General features: G+C 39.1%; 1 protein-coding gene across 1 annotated transcript; it reads left to right on the forward strand.

Annotated features, from left to right (window-relative positions):
• Positions 1–14,984: 14,984 nt before the first annotated feature.
• On the forward strand, positions 14,985–23,597 carry CCDC160 (coiled-coil domain containing 160). Its single transcript, XM_036931248.2, has 3 exons — positions 14,985–15,307; positions 16,425–16,476; positions 22,189–23,597. Exon 3 carries the CDS (start codon positions 22,213–22,215, stop codon positions 23,182–23,184), a length of 972 nt encoding a protein of 323 aa, XP_036787143.1. The 5' UTR covers positions 14,985–15,307; positions 16,425–16,476; positions 22,189–22,212; the 3' UTR covers positions 23,185–23,597.
• The last annotated feature ends 1,320 nt before the right edge of the window (positions 23,598–24,917 follow it).

Genomic DNA, 24,917 nt, shown 5'->3' on the forward strand with positions numbered 1-24,917 from the left:
TAGTCACAGGTACGTCTTATTTTAGACTGATCTCTGTGAGTATGGTCATCTAACTCATACCCCTTAGTTTTAATTCTGTGCTCAGCATGTAACTTTGGTTGTAAGTGTACTTTTCAGTGTATATCTGCTTCAAGAGAGAGAAGCCAATCATTTAGTATATGCTTCTTGAACTCCTTCTGTGTACCAAACACTGTGCTAAGTCCTGGGCATAGATTGGGAAAAGAGCAAATAAGACCTCCACCTTCCTGACATTTAAAGATAAGTGGGGGTGGGGGGGATGGGCAAAACAGGTGAAAGGGATCAAGAGGTATAAACTTCTAGTTATAAAGTAAGTCACGGGGATGAAAAGTACATAGGGAATATAATCAATAATATTGTAATAACTTTGGTGACAGATTGAACTGCAGTTATCATGGTGAGCATTTTGTAATGTGTATAATTGTCAAATTACTATGGTGTACAACTGAAACTAATATTGTATGCTAACTACACTTCAGTAAAAAATTTCTAATTTAAAAAATAAAAAATAAAGATAATTGGGGAACGGAACTTAAATAAACCCACAATAAATATTTGATCACAAATTATGATAAATTTTCTAAAGGAAAAGAATAGGGTGCCATTGTGTTAGGTGGTCAGGAAACATCTCTGAGAAAGTGACAGTTAATGTGAGGTATGAAGTATGAATAGGAGTTGGCCATGCAGGAGCATGGGAACAGTAGTTCAGGAAGAAGGACCGGCAAGTGTCAAGGATCTGAGGTGGGAAAGAATTTGACATGTTTGAGGAACTGAAAACAATGCCAGTCTGTCCATAGTATTACAAAAGGGGACAATTATGGATATATGAGAAGGAGTTAGATCATACACAGTTTTGTGGGTAATGTTAAATAGTTTGGAATTCATATAAAGTTCAAATGTAGCACTCTGACAGGTCTAATTTTCATTTTTGAAAGATCACTCTGGTTGCTGTGAGGAGAATGGATTGGTTGGAGAGAAGAGTGGATATAGGACATCCAATGAGGAGGCTATTGAAGTAATATAAGGGATAGATGCTAGCAGCTTAAGAATAATGGCAGAGGAAATGTGGAGAGACAACCCAGATCTGAGCTCTGAAGAAGGGTCACTTCCAAGCTGTATAGGAAAGTGAGGTGCTGTGAAAGCCAGAAACTAGCTCCAAGGGAGAAGGAATAATCAGGTGTGTCAAAAACTGTGGAAAGGTTGAATCACAAAGCAGTGAAAAATATGTCAGATTGATACAGCAGCTTAGTGATATTTTCTGACCTCTGTAAAAAGAATTTTAGTGGATGCAGAAGCTATGTTGAAGCGGACCAAAGAGGGAGTATAGGCTTTCTGTTTCTGGCACGTGATTACTTGCGCAAACAACAAAAACTACTGGTTGATAGATTAGGAAACATCTACTTCAAAGTCTTAAAGATCTTCAAGGTAAGGAATTGTCAAGATAAAACCTAAGAGAATATAGAGAACTGAAGTAATGAAATCAACTTTGTCCTGAAAACAATTGCAGAATTTGGGGAATTTGAGGATTTCAACTTTGCAGAAGCCCCCCAAAACATGGGGGTAAAAGACAGAAACCCAGGGACCAATTAAAGGTAGAAAGTCTAAGATATCCTTTTCCCAATAAATTGGTGCCCAAAAGAAAGTAGAAGTAGATCTTAATTTGCATTCCCACCTACTCCCCCAGGCGACTACAAAGGATTATTCCTTGATGGGGTCAAGCAGGAGAAGGAAGAAGCCACTGGCCTAGAAGTTGTTATCATACAGCTCCAATTCACACTGCCTGGGTGACTCTTGCATACATTTTAAGTGATCTTGACCTCCAGATGTTTAGCAAAAGCAACATAGATCCTTTGTGAGGAAATCTACCTTTGTCCTAGATCTCAAAGAATTTATTCAAGTTATTTTATAAGCAAAGTAAGCAACTCACAAAAAAACTTAGTAATCTAATAGGGAATTGAATTACTGCAAGTGAAAACTAACAACAGTAACAGACAGAAAAGCCATATTCTGAAATAACTTAGATAGTGAAGTTATTTAACACAGAATATGAGGAAGTATGCTTACTGTGTTTAAACAAATAATAATGTGTGCAGAGAACAAGATATTCTAAAGAATATCCATATTTGAAGAATTGTTTTATTGAACTTCTAGAAGTAAAAAAAAATCATGATCAAAATTAAGAACTCAATTAATTGAAGAGATTAGCAGCAAATTAGACAAAATTAATTAGAGAATTAGTGAACTGGATGACATTTCAGAAGAAATTATTCATAAGAGAATAGATCTTAGGAGTTCCTATAACAAGGAAAAATATTGTGACTGTGTGGTGATGATGTTAACTAGATTCATTGTGGTGATCATTTCACAATATATACAAATATCAAATAATCATGCTGCAAACCTGAAACTAATGTTAAATGTCAATATTATCTCAGTTTTTAAAAAGAAGTAATTATTCAGTAATCAGCACAGAAAGGCAAAGACAAAGAATATGTGAAAGAGGGCACAAAATGATTTTCTAGACAGGCTTTGCAATTGTTTGGTATGTTTCAAATCGAGCTGTATAACATAGCATAATAGCACTTTTTTCTAGAAAAAAGTTAAAAGAAAGCAAACAAGAAAGAAACTTGGAATTTTCAGTGATAGACTCAAGTCCAAAGTATACAATTAATCAGAGTTCTGGAAATAAAGAAGGGAGATCAATAACTGAGAGATTTTCAAAACTGAGCAGACACCAGAGTACAGCAACCAGAGAAAACAGATTACTTTCAAAGAGAGGAGAACCACTAGGCAGCAACTGACAGCTGATTCCCAACAACAACAGTGGAGCCAACAGACAATTGAATGTTAGCTTTAATGTGCCAATGGAAAATAACTATCAGCCTATAATTTCATGCCTGCAGAAATACCTTTCAAGAAAGATGGTGAAATACAATGAGCAAAAGTGCCACCAGTAGAACATCATTAATGGAAATTCCAAAGATAGAATAAAAGTTATTGCAGATGCCAGAGATGCAGAACAGGAACAGAACAAAGCAAGTTAAAAACATATGAATAAATCTAAATAAATACTAACTGTATAGTGAGGGGGGGTCACGGGGAAGGCAGTATAGCACAGAGAAGACAAGTAATGATTCTATAGCATCTTACCACACTGATGAGCAGTGACTGTAATGGGGTATGTGGGGGGGACTTGATAATGGGGGGAGTCTAGTAACCATAGTGTTGTTCAAGTAATTGTACATTAATGATATTAAAAAAACAAGGCAAACAAACAAAACATAAATAGACTCATTAATACAAAATAAATCCCATTTGTTCATAGTGAAAAAAAATGAACTGTATAACAAACTAATTAAGTCTTAGAGGGTTAAAGTATATAAATATGCAGAATTAAAATACAATATTAATACAAACTGAGAGAGAGCAGTAAATGAATCTAGTATTTAAAGGTTCTTTTGCTGTCTGAAAAAAAGTATTGATTAGTCCCAAATTTTTATAAACTTCTACATTGCAGTCTCAGGGATAACCACTTAAAAATAAAATCAGAGAATATAACTTTGAATTTAGGAGAGAAAGAAACTGTGGAATAAGAAAACGTGACAAAGAAGGGAAAGAAAAATGGAAAAGAGGGGTTTACAGCACAAAAATGAGGTGGTTGTTTTAACCCAAATATTTAAGTTAAAATGAACAGATTGTCAGACTGGACTTGAGAAAAGCACAATCAATTATTTACTCAGACATATCAAAAATATAAGGAAGCAAAAAAAGTTAAAAGCAATCCTGGCGCTGTTGCAGTTGTAGCTGCATTCATCCCACCGGTTCCTAGACTTGCCATTGGAATGAAGAAGGAGATATCTAAGCTGGCCTGTGCATACACTAAAACAACAAATTTGATTGGATCTATACTGTCGGAACTCAACCAAGAATTAGGAGAAGTGCAAGTTGCAGTGCTCCAAAATCGTGCGACTATAGACTATCTACTGTTAAAAGAACATATGGGATGTGAACAGCTCCCAGGAATGTGTTGTTTTAATTTGTCTGATTTTTCTCAAACTATTCAAATTCAGTTAGACAATATCCATCATATCATTGATAAGTTTTCACCAATGCCTGGGGTACCTAACTGGTTTTCTTGGTTTCACTGGAGATGGCTGGTGATTGTAGGTCTGCTTTTGTTATGTAGCTGAATTCCTATTATGTTAATGTGTGTACGCAATTTAATTAGTAGTTTGTTAAAACCTATACATGTTTATGTTACTCTACAAGAAGATATTACAAGAAGATATGTCAAAGAAATAATCAATCTTCCCATGTTTTCTTCCGTCTGCTACTTCTATAGCTTCTTCTTCCTTCCTAATTACAACCCTTTAGTAGAATTCATGCCTCATATCGAAAATTACCGAGTATCATAATTCTTCCAAGTGGTAAAGATACCTCAAGACAAATGCTGGGCATAGAAGCCACAGGGCATAAATCTGCAAAGTAAAAAGCTAACCTTTTCAAACAATATTGCTTCTCTCTCACTTACCAACTTCACATTTCCCTGTATGGCCCCGGAAGATGACTGGTTAGCCAGAGACGGGTAAGATTCCTCAAGGGAGGAACAACCTAAGACAGGCACAGTCGCAGGGGGGCCATCAGGTGAGAAATTGGGGATCAACAGAGGTGAGGCTTAGAACCTCACCCCCCCTGTTTTGAGAGAAATCTTCTGCATCCGTGGATGTTTTGTTGCCCTTGTCTAGCTTGGATTAATACTTAGTCTATAGGCACACACCTGATCATCTACATTTGCCCTCTTACAGCACTAAACTATGTTTTCTACCTTTATCTTGCATCTACCTACCACTTCAGCATTTTATTAAAAAAATAATAATAATAATAATAATGGAGAAATGTGGGATTCACATATAAATCAAGTATAAAAATCAAACGAATAATCATATCTGACTTGATTGTTTATAGTTCATGATGCATGATCAAAACCGAAAGTTTCTGTGATATGACGACTACCCTTGCACTGTTCACCATGTAAGAACTTATTCACTATGTAAGAATTTGTTCACCACGTAAGAACTTGTTCATTATGCTTCAGAAGATTGGAGACTGTTGAGAATTAGGCTTGGGATTGATTAATGATTGTGCATTGAGTCCCCTATACAGAACTTTATTGTTGTTAACAACCATTTGATCAATAAATATGAGAGATGCCCTCTCAAAAAAAAAAAGTTAAAAGGAAAAGAATCAAAAAAGTATATACCATAAAATAGTATACAACCCCACTGGATCTACAGATTCAAGGCAATTCCTATCAAAATCTCAGCTGGTTTTTGCAGAAATTGACACACTGATCTGTAATGCATATGGAAATTCAACAGGATCAGAATACCCAAGACAACCTCGAAAAAGAACCGAGTTGAAAGATTCACATACACCAATTTCCAAAGTTACTACAGAGCAACAGTAATCAAGACAGTGTGGTACAGGTACAAAGATAGACATATAAATCAATGGAATAGAATCAAGGGTGCTGAAATTAATGCTCAAATTTGCAGTCAATTGATTTTTTGGGGGGAAAATTTGTTTTGCATATCTTCCCTCACATATTTTTGGTTTCAAGTACAACATTTATAATACAGCTTAAATTTTGTGGCTGCACGTTACCTTGGGGTGCTTATTATTAATAATTTCATATGAAATAGGAATAGAACAAATATAAAATCATTTCCAGACATTGCAAAGGGAAAATGTATAAACTCCTTACTTTAGAGAACAATGTTTAGGAGACAAAGGAACTTTCTTTAGTTGGTATCCTATTATTTTATTTTGTAATTCTTTTTTTTATTGAAGTATCACCGATATACAATCTTACATTGGTTTCAAATACACAATACAGTGGTTCAACAGTTCCCCATATTATTAAATCCTCACCCCCTCTAGGGCAGTTACTATCTGTCAACATAGAAAGATGTTACAAAATCATTGACTATATTCTCCATGCTGTACTACCATCCCTGTTACCAACTTATATTGTGATTGCAAATTATTGTTCCCCTTTATCCCACTCACCCTCTCCACTTGCCTACCCAAACCCCTCCTCCCCACCAGTCCCTTCTCAGTGTCTATGAGTCTACTGTTGTTTTTTCGCACTCTGTTTTTCTTTGTTTTTATGTTCCACAAATAAGTGAAATCATATGGTATTTGTCTTTCTCCACCTGTCTTATTTCACTGAGCGTAATACCCTCTAGATCCATCCATGTTGTTGCAAATGGCAGGATTTATTGTTTTAATGGCTGAAATATTCCCTTGTGTATATGTGCCACCTCTTCTTTATCCATTCATCTATTGATGGACACTTAGTGTGTCTATCTACCATATCTACCAGTCAATTGATTTTTGACAAAGGTGCCAAGACATTCAAAGTGGAAAAAAGAATCTCTTTAACAAAGGTTCTGGGACAACTGGATGTCCACTTGCAAAAGAATTTTGGTCAATTTTCTCTTTTTCTGATCCATTTTTATAAAATGCCACTTGGATTTATCACTGGGATCCATGTATCAAGACAACTACATACTTTGCTATCTGTACATGAACTGAATAACAGCTGTAAGTGACCAGTTGCCAACAAATTTCGAAATAAGTGATGTAATTGGTTACTGGTCAGGATGCACATCTGTTATTTATATAGTTATTTGTGTACTGAAGAGCTAGCAGTGAAGTCTGTACTTTATGCAATTAACAGTTAATACACTGTGGTAACTAAAATTTGAACTGTGTTTTTGGGAGACTGGTGTTATTTAACTAGATCATGGTTACTGAAATTTGTGCATATTGGAACCAAGCAAAGTGAGAACTCTCTGTATACATGCTTTACTTATTAGAGTCTACCTTCAAATGATATATAACCCTCACATATAATACATGAACCTTGCAGTATTGTTCTTACATTTTTCCCTCCCAACATTTGTGCTTTGCCATGTATTTTACTTTACATATATTGTAAACCCACAAAATACTGATCACTTTTGCTTTAGACAGTTGACTATCTCTAAAGAAATTTAAATGCTAAGAAAGAAGTGTTTATACCTACCCACAAATTTACTCTTTCAAATGCTCTGCATTCCTTTGTATAGAATCAGATTTTCATCCTCTGTCAAGACTGAAGGACTTCATTTAACATTTCTTGGAGTTCAGGTCTTCTGGTGATGAATTCTTTCAGCCTTTGTATATCTGAAAAAGTTTTTATTTTGCTTTCATTTTGAAAGATATATTTACTGGGTAAATAAGTCTAGGTTGACTTTCTTTCACTACTTTAAAGATCTTGTTCTAATGTCTTCTGGCTTGCATCATTTCCAATGAAAAATCTTCTGTCCTTTGTATGTAATGTGTCTTTTCTCCCCATTCTGGCTGCATTTAAGATTTTCTGTATCACTGTTTTTAAGCAATTTGATAATCATGTGCCTTAGTGTCATTTTCCTCTTGATTCTTGTGCCTGGAGTTTGTTGTTCTTACTAATTTTTGAATGCCCACTACGTGTCACACTACCTGACATGTTGCAGATAAATTAACAGATATTTCCTGAATCAAACTGAATGATTTTGTAAAGTAAATCAGCTATATGAATATATTGATTTGGATTTTGAATTATTTTAATTTGTTTAACCAAAATCACCTTCACTGACAGGTATTACCTTTTTCTGTTGGCTCTGACTCTCACTCCAGATTCCCCCGTGTACTGCCTTGCACATTAAGCTCCAGTAAATCTGAATTATTTTAGTATTTCCAATATGTCATGTTGTTTTATGCTTCTGTGCCTTTGCACATGCTATTCCCTTTACTTTTATCTCCTTTGTCTGCCTGGAGAACTACTATTCATCTTTCAAGACCCAGCTCAGATGGTTCCACTTCCAAAGAGCTTAACACTTTCATGACTCAAACCCCTTTCCCATCTGATGGACCACTCCTTCATCTGAGTCCATCCTTATTTTGTAATTACTTTCATCCCTGCATTTATCACATTTCTCTATCTGAATACTTTTAGCACTTAACCCAGTCCCAGGAACATCAAGTTGCTCAGCAATTCTTACTTGAATAAATGGGATTTGGGAGAAACTTAAGAAAAGGAATAGAGAATTAGGAGAAAGCTATATAAGGCTGGATTCAGTTGTTTTTAAATAAAATTTTTATTGAAGTACACAACAGAAATAATGTGCATTTTGAAGTGTACAACTCCATGATTTTTCACAAAGTAAATGCATGCATGCAATCAGTGCCCAGATCAAGAAATAAAACACTACCAAAGGCCCAGAAACCTGCCTGATGCCCTTTCCCAGTCACTATCTCCCCTATGGTAACCATTATTCTAACTTCTAACCCTGAAGATAAGTTTGCCTGTCTAACAGTGTCCATATTATAGTCAATACTGGATCGAAATGTGATACTTTTATTACATATGGCTACCACTACAGAGGACTAAGAATTATTGAGCTCCATCTATTTACCAAGCACAGTTCTAATTGCTTTACATATATAAACAAATTTATCTTCACAGCCACCCTGTGAAGTAGGAGGCACTCTAACTACTGCCAATTGTCAGTGAAGAACCTGGGATCCAGAGAGGTTAAGCAATTTGCTCCAAGACACATAATGGCTGAGTGGTAGGGCTGGCATGTAAACCTAGACAGCAAGTCTTCAGAGTTTGTGCAGTGCAATGGACAAACATCATCAAACTATATGTTAGCAAAATATATGGTAGCAGTTTAAAAGCTATTACTGTCCATTGCCTGCTGTTGGAAAACGTGAATGTCAGAACAAGAGATAGCTGGATAGAGAGTCTCTTGGGTGCCAGTAGTCAGATGTCCTTTATAGATCAGTGCTGCAGAGTTGTTGAAAGCCAGAGCTGCTTGAGTCCAAGCCCCAGCTGCACCATTCACTAACCATGTGACCTTAGGCAAGTAACTTAAACTTCATGTCCCTTAGTTTTTCACCTGTAAAATATAGGTAATAATAGTACCTACATCATGAGATTGCTGTGAAGATCAAATGAAATACTCCTGGCACGTGGTATGAGCTCAATTCATTCATTCATTCATTCATTCATTCATTCATTCATCCATTTGACAAATATTTGTTCAGTGCCTACCATGTGCCATAGCCTGGGCTTGTTGTTTAGCATGTATCAATGAAAAACCCAAGATCCCTGCCCTGTTGCAAGTTGTGGTATAGTGAAGCCTGCAGCGGGGGTGAGGGGTGGCAGAGAACAGAAGAAAAAGAACATAATGTAGTACATTAGAAAATGGTAAGTGCTGTCTTACTTCACTGATGAACAGTGACTGCAATGGTGTATTGAGGGGGGGGACTCGATAATATGGGTGAATGTAGTGCTACATTGTTTTTCATGTGAAACCTATGTAAGAGTGTATATCAATAATACCTTGATAAAAATAAATAAATAAAAAGAAAATGTTAAGTGCTAAATTTTTAAAAAGTAGAGCAGGGCATGGAGTGGTGGGTATGCTGGAGAGGTTGAAAGTTAACAGTATTAAAAAGAAGAGTCAGGCTAGGCATCACAGAGAACCTAAGATTTGAACAGAGTCAAGGAATATGAGGAAGTAAGATACATGGATATCACGTGTCTTTTTTTTTTTAATTTTATTTTGATATCACATGAAGGACATTATGTTTAATAGGCTCCCCCCTTCACCAAGTCCCCCCCACATCCCCGTTCACAGTCATTGTCCATCAACATAGTAAGATGCTGTAAAATCACTACTTGTCTTCTCTGTGTTGCACAGCCCTCCCCGTGCCCCCCCCACACTATACATGCTAATCGTAATGCCCCCTTTCTTTTTCCCCACCCTTATCCCTCCCTTCCCAGCCATCCTCCCCAGTCCCTTTCCCTTTGGTACCTGTTAGTCCATTCTTGGGTTCTGTGCTTCTGCTGCTGTTTTGTTCCCTCAGTTTTCTTTTGTTCTTATACTCCACATATGAGTGAAATCATTTGGTAGTTGTCTTTCTCCTCCTGGCTTATTTCACTGAGCATAATACCCTCTAGCTCCATCTATGTTGTTGCAAATGGTAGGATTTGTTTTTTTCTTATGGCTGAGTAATATTCCATTGTGTATATGTACCACCTCTTCTTTATCCATTCATCTACTGATGGACATTTAGGTTGCTTCCGTATCTTGGCTATTGTAAATAGTGCAGCGATAAACATAGGGGTGTATCTGTCTTTTTCAAACTGGAGTGCTGCATTCTTGGGGTAAATTCCTAGAAGTGGAATTCCTGGGTCAAATGGTATTTCTATTTTGAGCATTTTGAGGAACCTCCATCCTGCTTTCCACAATGGTTGAACTAATTTACATTCCCACCAGCAGTGTAGGAGGGTTCCCCTTTCTCTGCAACATCGCCAACATTTGTTGTTGTTTGTCTTTTGGATGGTAGTCATCCTTACTGGTGTGAGATGATATCTCATTGTGGTTTTAATTTGCATTTCTCTGATGACAAGCGATGTGGAACATCTTTTCATGTGTCTGTTGGCCATCTGGATTTCTTCTTTAGAGAACTGTCTATTTAGCTCCTCTGCCCATTTTTTAATTGGATTATTTGCTTTTTGTTTGTTGAGGTGTGTGAGCTCTTTATATATTTTGGATGTCAACCCTTTATCGGATCTGTCATTTACGAATATATTCTCCCATACTGTAGGATGCCTTTTTGTTCTATTGATGGTGCCCTTCGGTGTACAGAAGCTTTTCAGCTTGATATAGTCCCATTTATTCATTTTTGCATTTGTTTCCCTTGCCTGGGGAGATATGTTTAAGAAGAGGTCACTCATGTTTATGTCTAAGAGATTTTTGCCTATGTTTTTTTCTAAGAGTTTTATGGTTTCATGGCTTACATTCAGGTCTTTGATCCATTTCGAATTTACTTTTGTATATGGGGTTAGACAGTGATCCAGTTTCATTCTCTTACATGTAGCTGTCCAGTTTTGCCAGCACCATCTGTTGAAGAGACTGTCATTTCCCCATTGTATGTCCATGGCCCCTTTATCGAATATTAGTTGACCATATATGTTTGGGTTAATGTTTGGAGTCTCTATTCTGTTCCATTGGTCTGTGGCTGGCTCTGTTCTTGTGCCAGTACCAAATTGTCTTGATTACTATGGCTTTGTAGTAGAGCTTGAAGTTGGGGAGTGAGATCCCCCCACTTTATTCCTCCTTCTCAGGATTGCTTTAGCTATTCGGGGTCTTTGGTGTTTCCATATTAATTTTTGAACTATTTGTTCCAGTTCATTGAAGAATGCTGTTGGTAGTTTGATAGGGATTGCATCGAATCTGTATATTGCTTTGGGCAGGATGGCCATTTTGACAATATTAATTCTTCCTAGCCAGGAGCATGGGATGAATTTCCATTTGTTAGTGACCTCTTTAATTTCTCTTAAGAGTGTCTTATAGTTTTCAGGGTATAGGTCTTTCAATTCCTTGGTTAGGTTTATTCCTAGGTATTTTATTCTCTTTGATGCTATTGTGAATGGAATTGTCTTCCTGATTTCTCTTTCTATTAGTTTATTGTTAGTGTATAGGAAAGCCACAGATTTCTGTGTGTTAATTTTGTATCCTGCAACTTTGCTGAATTCCGATATTAGCTCTAGTAGTTTCGGAGTGGAGTCTTTAGGGTTTTTTATGTACAATATCATGTCATCTGCAAATAGTGACAGTTTGACTTCTTCTTTACCAATCTGGATTCCTTGTATTTCTTTGTTTTGTCTAATTGCCAGATATCACGTGTCTTTTGAAGAGCATTCAAGGCAGAGGAAACAGAGAGAAGTCCCTAAAGCTGGAAGGGTGTCTGCTATTCTGGGAACAGCAAAGCAGCCAGTGCTGCTCGACTGGATCATCAAGGCACAAAGTGGCAGGAGAGGAGGTCAGAGAGTTATTGTGCGTGTGTGGGTGGTGGGTAGGGGTTCTCCATGAAAATCCTGTAGGACCTTGTAGGCTATTATAAGGATTTTGGTTTTTACTGCAAAGCAAATTGAGAGCCTTTGTAGCCTTTTGAGCAGAGTGGTAACATGATCTGACTTAATATTTTGTAACCGTGTCTCTGGATCTGTATTGAGAATAGATGGTGAGTGGTTGTCATAGGTTGAATTGTATCCTCCCAAAAAATAGGCTCAAGTACTTAGCCTCGCAGTACCTATGGATATGCCTTTATTAGAAATAGGATCTTTGCAGACATAATAAAGTTAAGATGAGTTCATATTGGATTAAAGTGGGCCCTAATCCAATAACTGATATCCTCATTGGAGAAGGGACATTTGGACACAGAGATACACACAAAGGAAGACAGCTATGTGAAGACACAGAGGCACATAAGAAGAACACCATGTGAAGAACAAGGCAGATATTGCAGTGATGTGTCCACAGGCCAAGGAAGGCCACAGATTGGTGGCAGCCACCGAAGTCTGGAGAGACAGACTGTCCCTCAGAGTCTCCAGAAAGAACCAACCCCGCTGACGCCTTGATTTCAGACTTCCAGCCTCCAGACCTGTGAAGGAAGAAGTGTCAGTTGTTTTGAGCCCCCTAGTCTGTGCTGCTTTGATGTGGCAATGCTAGGAAATGAAATCAGTGCACAAGGGTAGAAGCAGTCAGGAGGCCATAGTCCAGTCAAGAGATGACAGGGGCCAGAAGCAGGTGCTAGTGGTGGAGATGGTGAGAAGCCATCATATTCTGGATACAATATGAAGGTACAGCCAACAGAATCTGCTGACTTATGGGATGTGGTGTGTGACAAAGTTTAGCTATTATTATTATCTGCATGAATGATTTAAATATTTATCAACATGTAGTCTATACCTATAAATGTATGTTCATTCCTTGCCCCAAGTATCCCTGGCTTGAGACTACTCAAAGATAATTCACCAGGGCAATCAAAAGAGGCTTATTTTGCTGTGTGATCAAAGGATACGTCACATGACTTCTCTGGGTCTCAATATCTTACTTGGTAAAATAAGTCTGGATTCCATTGTATGACTGTGTGATTCTATTATGAACCTTGTTGCCTTGGTATTGATAAAGGTTCCAGAGGAAAGTAAACTGTTTTCTGTCTTCCATATTTGAAAAGCCATCTCCAAGTCTGCATTCACTTTGAATAACAAAAGTCTGTCCTCACTGTTGTTGATCTTCTGCCATTTCAGACATTGAGTAAATGAAGGAGTGACCCACCATATTTAAAAATAGAATTACAGCAAGATCAAGGTAACCTTTTGTGCATTCTTTTTCAGGAATGCAGGAGTGGGATGGGGTTGCCTAATGGGAGTGTGGGACTCTACCTGAAATAAAGGTTTGGAATTCTGGGTCTTAAGACTTCTGACTCCACTTCCCAAAGTACACCTTGAGTTATCATCATCAATGTATTTATATTTACGTTTCAGAATGATAGTGAATTTTTGACAAGATAATACTAATACTAGTGCCAACAGCAAACATTCATATAGGGTTTGCTGTGTGTCAGACATTACTCTAAGGGTTTCAGAAATATAAACTCAATCCTCACAATACTCCTGTGAATTATGTACATTTATGATTCCCATTGTACAAACAAGGAAACTGAGGCACAGAGCAATTAAGAAAGATTCTTTTATTACATTAATAAGGGATTTTATATCAACCAAAAGTCAATGGAATCCTTTCAAAATAATTAAAACAGAAATGCTAAAGGCAAGGCAATTTGGAGACTTAATATCAAGGAAAGAAGTTTTGTCAGAATCCCACAAACTAATTCTGACAGGGTCTGTAACAAAACATACATTGACATTAGGCCTCTTCTGTCTCCAACCCTATTGACACTGGTTCTCCAAAGAAGAAAAAGGAGACTTAGAACTAGGCCTCAGGGCACCTGAAGGCAGCCCTGCCAGCTGCCAAACACCTGTTAGATCCGGTTCCCAAGAAGTTTTGAAGTTTTGAAATGTATCCCAGTATTGTTTCTAAGTCACTCCCTTGCTAGGTCTTGATAAATGAGAGTGTCACTCTTTAAATGTGCTTAAACCTCCTTACACTTGAGATTCCGGAGCTGATGTTTCCTTTCAACTTCATGCTTCCTAGAAAATACTAGCTTTCCTAAATGTCACAATTATTACTATTTTGGACACCCCAGTCCCATTCTGTTTCAGGCGCCACCACCTTTGCAAGATCCATCTTTTGGTCAGGCCCAGCTGGGTTCAAATCAGACTATAGCCAGGGTGTGTGGTCAGTGTGTGTGACCAATCTGGTGGTGGAAGACTCAGCACTGGGCACCCAGGCTAATCAAAGTCTGCGATCGTTGACTTATTCAGCAAAATATCATGACTGAAATCTGTAACATAATGAAGAACATGGGTTTGTTCCCCCAACAAAATCGGAAGGTTGTGAGCAATCTTTGAAGCTCCAAGAGAGTAGTTCTGAGGCTGATAAAAGGAAACCCTTTTACCCTGCCAGTCATGTAGAACTGGTTGCCCCCAACAGATTTTCCATTCAAATAGGTGCAAGAGCGGTTTAGAGAAATTCCTGAGGGATGAATGAGGAAACCATGGGCTCTCTATCTGAGATACAAGCCCACCCTCCCATAGGGGCGCCACGAAGGGACAATGCTCTCCTGACACAGGCCCTTAGAACCTTGGTCAGAGACAAAAAGTCTGGCCAGACCATCGTGCTGAAGGGGCAGGGGTGGGCGTCAGGGTGGGCGTCAGGGTGCAGTTCCCACATTGTTAGGGACCCTGAACCAAAAATCCAGGCGACCTTCGAGAGCTAACCTTCCTGAATGTCATGGTACTAAACTGGAGGCCTAAGGCTTACTCTGTGCCACTCCCTCCTGCTCCACAATCGCCGTGTCCAGCTGGCTTTGTGAGTCACCCTAACCCTCTGGAATAAGCCCACCGCGGGTGGGGCTGCCTCGCAGTTTCTCGCCCCTTCCCACCCTGACTCGGCCCTCTCGCTGTTTGAGCTCCCATTTCTTGCAGGCAGACGCCGCCGCTGTGTCCGCCCCACCGGGCATGCTCAGTGCTCCGGCGAGCTTTGCCCGCAGGCAGCTCTCGGCTCGCCGCGCGAGTCCTCGCGCCCGGGTCCCTTTAAAGGAGGCCCGCCGGTTGCCAGGCAACGGCGCGGCCGGCGCCGGCGCTGCACTGCAGAGGCGCTGCCCCGCGCGGGCTTGGCCGGGGCGCGGTGGCCAGCGCCGAGCCTAGGGCTGCCGCCCGCCGCTGGTGGCCGGCTCCGGGGAAGCGGGGACAGGGCCCAACGGACCCCACCCACGCCTCCAGGTATGTCTGGGCCTGGGAAAGCCGGGGCTCCCCGGGCTCGCCCCTCTTCTTCCCAGGCTCGCCGCAGGTTGACCCGGGCGGAAGCGCCCGCGCTCCCCACCTCGACCCCCGCTGCGGGTTTCTTTTTCTCTTCAGGGTCCCAGGCCGGGAGCATGCTGGCGTTTGGGAGGGAAGGGAACAGGGCGTGCGAGTCGGGGCGTGGAAGGAAGAGTGGGATCAGGCCTTGCCCGCTGCCCCCTAGCCAGAGGGTAGGGACTGGGGCGGTGGAAAGTGTCGCCTGTGGTGGGGGCCGGGCAGCGCCCCGACCGGAGCCACCTCCTCTCCACTGGAAGTGGCGATGGCTGGAGTTTCAGTTAACCATTTACAGAGAAAACCCCAAACTGTGCATACACAGATAGGGCTTTAGAGCAAAAATGTGACTTCCATGCTAATAAAGTACTCAGCCTTCAGAATTAAGGTGACCCTGTATCTTTCCTTTCAGAAGGAATAATTTCACAATAATAACAAAGAATTGGCGCTAGTAAGTGTTCACAGGGCCCAGTTTTCAGTGGTGCTTTGCTTCACTCACAATACCTGCCAAACAATAGAGAAGACAGTTTGTCTCGTAAAGTGGTCACTTTTTGGTACATATGTTAGGACCCTGCAAGAGTAAGGCAAAGATCAGGATCAATTCCCTTTTTAATGACTTTTCAAATGAACTGCACTCTGAGGGAGGGAGACAAGGCCTGGGCTCCAACCCTTTGCTAACGTGGCTCTCGGGGTGCTCATTAATAGCAGGCATGCTGCTGCGGCTGCGGCGGCCACCGGCGGTGGCTCATTTGCCCAGTAGGTGCTAAAGGCAAGGAGACACTGGGTTAAGTAAATGCCATCACGATTCTTGTCCCATTTGATACTTGCATTGCCTGGGGACTTAGCATAGTAGTTGAGAAAGTGGGTTGACAAGTTAAAAAGAAAACTTGCTTCAAAAAATGTCTAGCATCATGTTTCAGATAAGCCAAATGACATTCTAATTATATCACTTGTAAATTTAAGCTACATCTCAGACATAAACAAGGAATTGGGCATTCTGGTTAATTATATTTTCTAATTACACTGGGGACGTGATTTTATTTTTCAGTTCAAACTGGAGAACAACAGCATCCAATAGAAGACCTTGGCCATCAGGAAGTGTAAGTACGGTTGTGCAGGCTTTTTTCTTGTTAGGGGTCTTTAGAAGCTCAGAGCCTCACCCATCCTCTTCAACCTTGTAACTAGATCATTAATCTGCACTGTCAGTACACTATCAAAAAACCCTCATAAAATACAAGCAAGAAATGTCCTGAAAACTTGAGCTGAGCCATCAAAATTTTCAGGGAAAAATAAAAGACCATTTCCTAAATTGTCACCCAAGAGATATAATAAGCCAGAGGAGAAATTGTAAGTATTTACAAACATTCAATTAGAATCAAAGCATTATACAATTTTCAGGAAGAGTATCAAGAATCATTCATTCAACAATTATTTACTGAGGGCTACTATGTGTCAGGTAGCAACTAGGGATACAAAAATGAATAAGATGCTAGGAAATAGAGCACAGGGTACTGGTAAAATAAAGGTATATATAAAATGCTATAGAAGCCCAGGAAAAGTCAGAGTACAGTCATCCTTGCTAATCTTTAAACTGACACTCCAACTGTAATATTTCTAAGAAGTTATCGATGGCTCTGAAAAACACTGGGGCATTTGGAAAGTTCTTGATGAAGCAATTGGTGATAAAAAGGAAAATATCTTCAGCTGTAGACAGAAGGCCACCACTCTTCTGCTTAGAATCAGTTTAGCTTCAGAAATTTGCATCAACAACTTTCAGGATTTAGGGCTAATTCTTCCCTGCAGATGCAGGTAAAATTAATGTAAACTTTGAATTTAGGTTCCCCTCTGCTTACTTTGATAGAACCTACATTTTCTTTTTTCAATCCAACTTTTTCTGAGGTCTGATGACTTCAGGCTGGCAACTTTGGAGTATGTAATCTTTGGCCAAGGGTTGGATTGTTTAACTGGCTGGTTTATGTTCCAAGGAAGGGAGAGGAAAACCTAAAATATGAACAAAACTGGTTATTTACAGTAGACTTTAAAATTGCTTCCATTTTTGTTTTCATTAATTTCTCTTAACCACCTGTGAAATAGGTATTTTACACCTGAAGAAACTGCAGCTCAGGAAAGTAAGTTTTCCCAGTTCCAAAGTGTTGGAGCCTTATGTGACTCATTTGGTCTTTTTTTTTTTTTTTCACCATGGTCCACACTCAATTTTTTTCTCAAAAACTTCCTTTTTCTTCTTTCCCACAATTTTGCACAGTAAAACACATTCACCCACCTTGACTTCAGACAGTTCATTTGGGACCTCATTTTCGTATTTAATAGTTTTCTCCAAGTCACTGATTCTCAAGGGAGTGGGGAGTAGGGTAGCTCCCCTAGAAAGGGCAAGTCAGAATCTTCTCTAATAAGGAGAGAGGGTAATGATGATAGTTTGTTTTTGCTTTTTTGTGTTTGTGCCTTGTGCCTGGGAACGGTGGAAGCAAAAGAAAAAGTTGAGAAATACTGCTTTTAAGTGAGAACAGTTTGGACAATTGAGCAAAGAAGCAAGGCCAGTGACTTCCTTTGTAACAGACTTTTTTTCTTTCCTATTTCGGCCAAGCAGTTTTTCTGAGGGTTGGGAGAACTGAAACCATCCAAGAATAATGGGGGAAAGTTGCCTAGGCTAAGAAGGGCCCTTTGTCTTCCCCATACTGCCCCTGGGCTGTGACTAAAAGCCACGCCTCTAGTTGAGGGGGGTTGAAGAGCTGGTGACAGAAGTTGGTAGTGGGGAGTGACAGAGAGTGCCCATCACAGGTTGAACATGGCCTTTTCCAACTATCATTCCCCATTTACAAAGTTTGGGATGAAGCACTCTTTTTGTGAAGTGGCAAAAAGCCTCTGGGTATTTTCCAGAACTGCTTCCCTGTCTACCCCTGCCTGGAACAATAACCACGTTTTGCAGACACATCTAGATTTATGCTAAAGAGGTGGTCCTGAAAATTTGAAATCAAATTCTAATGTAAATGAGATAAGGCAAACGAAAGAAGATCTTTGGTTTTTATGTCATTACATTTCCCTAAGGTATGTAATTAAAAATATGAATATTTGAGAAAATAAATAATTCGATTTCACATATTTGATCACTTATCCACCTTAATATGAGTGTATTCCCCAGGGCCCCCTACCTTAAAAATGAAAATGACATGGTTTTGTGAGTTTCTCATTTCGCATTAAGCAGTGTGTTATTTTCTGGAGCTATTTGAGGATAGATATGTATTTACCTGAGATTTTTACGCAACAGTTTGCCTAAGGATCCATAATAAATGATCACTCTTTGCTTAGCTCGCAACAGTTAGGCTATATCACATTACATTATAAACTCATTTTCAATTTATTTTATTTTATCAGTCATTCCCAAATTCTTTAGGTGAATATAAACTACTTCCATGAGTCAAGAGATCCCTTACTCTACCAAAATGCCCTACTACTTTGCTACTGCAAAAAGAAGAAAGCCACCAAAGGATGAATGGTGATGTTTTCAGAGAGACACTAACTGGAACCATCAGGAGTCCTTTTTTAATTCATGTCAGACACCAATGAACATATGTAGCCATATCATGGGCACCCATGCCTCAACAGGGCAGCCCCAAGGATTCTGGAGGACTGCTGTCTTAAAGTACCACTGATGTTATTTTTGTCCCATCACTTTATATTGTTTTTCCGAGTTCTGGCTTGTATGTTTCTTTAAATTTTGTTTCCCTTGGAACTTCTTCCCCTACATTTCTGTTCTTCCCTATATCCAATGTAGTGCTGGGTAGGCACTTAGAATACTAAATGTTCACAATTGATCCACTAAAAAGGCATGCTTATACTTTCAATAATGGCTTTACCTTATGCTGCAACAGATTACCTAATCAAGTTTATTGAGAGCAAAATGGCTGCCACACCAGGGTAGTCATTGTTTCCGAGGATGTTCCTGTCCTTGCCAGAGTATACTAATGTCATACTTGTTCTGCATTAAAAACAAACAGTGCAATTTGGGAAGAGAAAAATGAAACTGGCAGCTTTTACTCCCAGTCTGGGCTTTGCCAGACTCTGTGACTAGATTTGGGAACGAGCCCTTAAAGGCTATCTTGCCAATGAAAGAGAAAAGAAAGAAAGAAAGAAAGGAACAGCTCAGAGACCCCTTGACCCTGCCCTGTGTAAGCCATGGGCGGGAAATTCCAAAAGGCTTTTCAAACCTTTCTCTTTCTCTCCTTTGATATGTGACATGCAATTCTCTTTACCCTCCCCCTTTCATTTTTCCTCTCTGCTTTTGTCGTCCTTTAAAAAATACCTAAGCTCTGAAAATAGTGGGTTGCTTTCTTTCAATCTGTGGGATAAAACCTAGCAGAAGAATAAAGAGGAATTTTAGAACAAGCACTGACCTGGAGACAAGGTCTCAGTTTTACCACTACGGTGGTATGGACTTGGGCAAGTCACTTCTCTGAGCCTCAGTCTTAAAATAAGTGGACTCTTCCCAGTTCTGTGAAAAGCATAGGCTGTATCAGAAAATTACACAGAGGCTCAGTGGAAAAGGTAGTGAAATTGAAAAAAATATATACACTAATATAAATAGATCAACATATCATGTTAATATAAAAATATATGTGCTTTTTGGCAGAGACTTATGGGAGAGTTGGAGACAGAAGATGAGAAATTATTTTTGCAAAGAGTTTTCCATTTTAACCTTGATCTTAACCTTTACCCAGATCTCTATCTCAGATTTGTCATTATTGTTACCTTAAGTATAAAGTGGCCTCACCTTACTTGTCCCTCTGCACACCTCTTTCCTGATCAATCTCACCAATGCCTTTCATCCAGAATTAGGTAGGAGGAATAGTAATCTCTCTCCCATTGCTACCTGATTAGAAGCACTTTTATCCTTTACAGAATTGTCTGGTAAAAATTTTACTGCTAAAAAATGTGACTGGCAATTAGCATACCATCTCTCTTCCCTCTGTTCCTTTCATTTATGATCACGGTAATGATTTCCAATCATTTGCATTCATATTTCTAGGCAGGAAAGAAACCAGGATTATGATTATTTTCCCCTGTAAGAACAGGTAGATCATAGATGCATCTGGGTGGTGACTAGTAGAATAATAAAAGTCAGAAAGGACTATTTCAAGGGAAAGGAGATGATGCTCCAATGGTTAATATATACCATGAATTTCGAGTCTGAGCTTATTAATGTGGTCTGATTGACTAAAAGCTTGGCTTATGACTTTTGAACCAATTCTTTTGACACCTTCACTGAATATTTGTACCTTTCCCATTCCTTTAAAGCCAAGTAGTTGTCAGTGAGGGTGTATCCTTGGGAATGTGAGTCCCTTCCCTCGTTTGGGAGGAGAGGGTCAGGCCCGTTCAGTACACGTAGGTATCAAGTTTATTCTTATTGTCCGTAGCAAGGAAAATATGCTACCATTTTAATTACTGTTGTTAAAAAGATAATTCTGGGGAGATAATACACCAAAAAGTCATTGCCTTAGGGCCATGGGATTATGAGGGAGATTCCTTTTGTTTTCTGTGCTTTTCTGTATTTTTTAAAATTCTACAAATAACGTAATATTATTATCATCTTTATATAATATGAAATATCATATAAATATATGTCACATATTACTATGAGATTTATAATCTTTAATAATATTAAAGAAAATATTAATTAAAAATAAACACAACAATTGCCATTTTTCATTACCAAGATAAAAAGACATTTGTGTGCATGGGAAAAACAAATCAGTGATTTTTCTCAGTGGTTGTATGTAACAAATATATTACAGCAAATTCATGTGTAAAATGAATGAAGTGACCTCCTCTTCCTTCCCACCCTTTAGTGGTGACTGCAGTTGCCAGTTTGGTGGCTTCTGATGCCAGTGGCCTTTCAGCATGTTGCTTGGGTCCTTCTTTCTCCCCCTTTCAAAGTAGTTACTGATCAAATATTTCTGTGCTTTAGGAGAGCTGTATGTTATGGATTCTCTTTGAACAGGGAAAATGCCTTTTGAAACAAAATGAATGTCCTCTATAATTTTTATAAATTTAGGAAGTTGGTTGTGATTTAGTATACTAAGTTTTCACCTAAGAACTACACTTGCAGTCTGTATCTCCAGAAAAACACATTTGGTGGCATTAATATTTTCAGTTGTTGACATTCGGTTCTCATCATGAAACTGCTGTCAAAACGGATATAATTCTGTATACTTGGCAGTCTTGCCTAAAAGCAAAGCTCAAGACTGGAATAGCAGGAATTTACAGGTCAAGACCGAAGGGCATTTGGCAGAGTTAGTCATAAGGAAGCTTGCATGGTATACTTTACTGAAAGCAGCTCACATTGCATTAAGCCCTGATGTTTTAGTCACTTTCAAGAATGAATAAGCAGTAGTCCAACCCAAAAGAACTAGAAAAGAAATCAGACATATTGGAAGCACAGGTATGAACCTGTTAATTTTAAACCATGTTTACTATTTTGAAGCAATCTGTTTTTGTCTATGGTTGCTTACTCATGGAATTATTTTCTCTACAAGAAATAGCCAAATGTGTCCATTTATTGTTTCTCTTTCATAGGATCACAGAATTTTAAAGCTGGAGGGTCTGCAGAACTTAGCTAACATAGAACCCTTTCAATGTCTAAATGGGGAAACTGAGGCCCAAGTCACTCAGTGAGTTAAGGGAGAGCCAGCCATCAAATATTGAGGTTCTTTCACCCATGAGCCAGCATTCTTAGTTCTTTCCCCTAGAGCAGCTGCCAGTGTAAATAATGTGCCTTTATTTAAAATTTTGTGTTTTAGGAACTAGAAGAGGTGCCTGAAGAAATGGACACTAGAAAAAATCACTGGAAGGAGAATATGTTTTTTTTCAGTACACAGGATGTTCTAGGCGAGGCTTCTCAGCCTAACTCTTCTTCTGAACCAATGCCTTTAGATAAGGCCAAGAAAATGGAAGGAATCTATCATCTGTCTAGTAGAAAGTTTCAAGAAGAAAATAAATTTAAGAGGAAAGAATTTATTTCCCAAGTAAATGAAAAAGAAGAAGAACCAAATTTAAGAGAGAGAAAGAGAAACATTTCAAAGAATGAAGCGGACACAAATTCTGCCCCCTGTGAATCATCTAATCTGGAGATTGCAACCACAGAAAGCTGTAATAGCACAGAAGATTATTCTACCTGGAGTATAAAGGAATTACCAGTTCTTCCACAACAGGACACAAAGAAGAAATTTACTGAAGGAATGTCTCCAAAACTTCACCTGAGTCTTTTGAATGAAGAACTGGAAGAACTTAATGTGAAGTGCAGAAAAATAGAAGAGGAATTTGAAAATGCTGAAAAAGAACTTTTGAACTCTAAAAAAGAAGTCTCCTCAAAACCCCTAAATTTTCAAGAAACAGGGACAGAAACTTCTAAGAAAGACTGGGAACTCCAAGCTTTGAGAAATGACTTATCTGAAAAAGCAGCCAATGTCAAAAACTTAACTGAAGAGCTCCAGCAAGCCAAAGAACTCATTCACCAGTTGAGCCTGGAGAACAGAGATTTAAAAGAAGCTGTTAGGAAGCTGAAGCGTCAAACTGAGGTTGGAAATGCACTCTTGAAGGAAGAAATGAAATTGTATTATGAATTAGAAATAGAAAAGATCCTCGGCGAGCTTGACGCCATCAAGAATGAACTGAGAGCTGAGAAGACCCTACAGGCAAGAAATAACAGGGCCCTGGAGTTGCTTAGAAAACATTTTGCTTCTGTAATGTCATCAAGTACCCTTGACAGCTTTACAGGGGATCTTTTTTTAACTTAAAACTTAAAAAAACAAAAAGTCTTTCATTAGGCAAATCATTGAGCCAAATCAGCGTTTCTTGTGCTTTCTTTATGTCCTACTTAAAACGTGTGTTAATGAACTGGAATTTTTCATTTTTAGTGAATCAGGATGTCCATAAGATGTATAGATGTTACCTTCAAAGCTCCTGCTTTCTCTTTCTAATGAAGTGATTGTGAGGATCCAAATGGAAATGAAGCTTCAGAAATCTGAATATATATATATATATATATATATATATATATTCACTGAAAGACAGGTAGTGATTCACCAAATCATTTATGAACACAAATCAACAGCCATTTCATGATCTTGTGAGCAATATGTCCTTGGCACGCGAATATTCTCCCATCTGTGTTCGTTGATGTTAATAAAAATCTCGTTTATGTGTATAAGCATAACATGTGTCTGTGGGTCGTATAGCTGCCTGTTCCGACTCAATGGGATACTAAAAATATATCTGCTTTCTTTGAGATCTAACCTTAATTAAGCACATATAAACATCTCCAAAAAAATGCAATTTTTTTTCTTCCCAGCACTGCTGTTTTCCCCATGCCTTCTCCCTTGACCTGGCCACAGTTCCCATAGACTAGAAGACGTCTTAGAGACATGGCTGTGACCTTTCCTAGAGCCTTGATTATGGTCAGCAACGGTTTTTGCGTTTTCTTATGTTTGACCAGCAAGGGGCGTTGTTTACAAAGTTCTTCCAAAATCCTACCTGGGAAAATTTATAAGCTTTCTGCCCAGTTTACATCACCAGCTGGCTGGGACTGGGGTGAAAGGTGTTGGATATCTTCTACATAAGCTGTTAATGAGCTGGCTTGATTTACAAAAGAATCCAGCCCTATAAGGGACTGGGGCAATGATTATACTTGAAATGTTCTGGCTCAGTCCTTTGGTGGAAATGATGGGCCAATTGATTCTTTGCATTTGTCTGTATCAATCCTCAAAATTGCCTGAATTGGGATTCTCTTTGCATAATATTTTTTAATCCAATGAACGAAATGTAATTATGAACTAGAAGGGTGGGGTACAATTGTAAGGGTTTAGGTATCTTCTCTGATGTGAAATCCCCAGATTGGGAGTCTAGGACCTGCTTTAATATTAACTAGCTAATTAACTTTCTAGGCGTAAAAGTCCTCATCTATAAAACAAGGGAGTAGATCTCCAGATTCTGTTCAGTTCGCAAGTTCTGTGATTTTGATGCCGGGGTTCTTGTTCACGGAGTGGAAGAATGAGCTTCACAAACACTCAAGGTAGGAGAGCAAGGCTGAGGCTTTTATTTAGAGAGAAAGCAAGAGGACAGAGCTCCCCGAGGTGGTGCGTTGTCTAGGAGTTTATAGGCGGTTGAGAGACAAAGGGCTAGGGATGTACACCTGCTAAGTGGTCCCCAATACTTTTGAAGAAACACTTAAGTTTCTTATTAGTCTTCCTGGTTATTTACAAGAACTTTACTGCTCTGATTTCCTCCCAGGATAGCAGCTTCCTGGGCTGGGAGCATATCACTCAAGGCTGCCTGCTTTGTTCCCAAGGTGGGCTGAGATACTGTCTTACCTTTCAACAAATTGGGTTTCAAGATGGAATCCTTCCTCTTTTTTACTATGTTGTTTTGGGCTTGCTTGCTGCATTGCCCAAGTTGCAACAAATCATTTGATTAGGGCTGGAGGAAGAAAAGCAGCACTTGGGTAAAGTTAGAAAAATAAGCTGGGCCCCCC

The sequence above is a fragment of the Manis pentadactyla genome, chromosome X, assembly GCF_030020395.1.
Source record: "Manis pentadactyla isolate mManPen7 chromosome X, mManPen7.hap1, whole genome shotgun sequence".
Lineage (NCBI taxonomy): Eukaryota > Metazoa > Chordata > Mammalia > Pholidota > Manidae > Manis > Manis pentadactyla.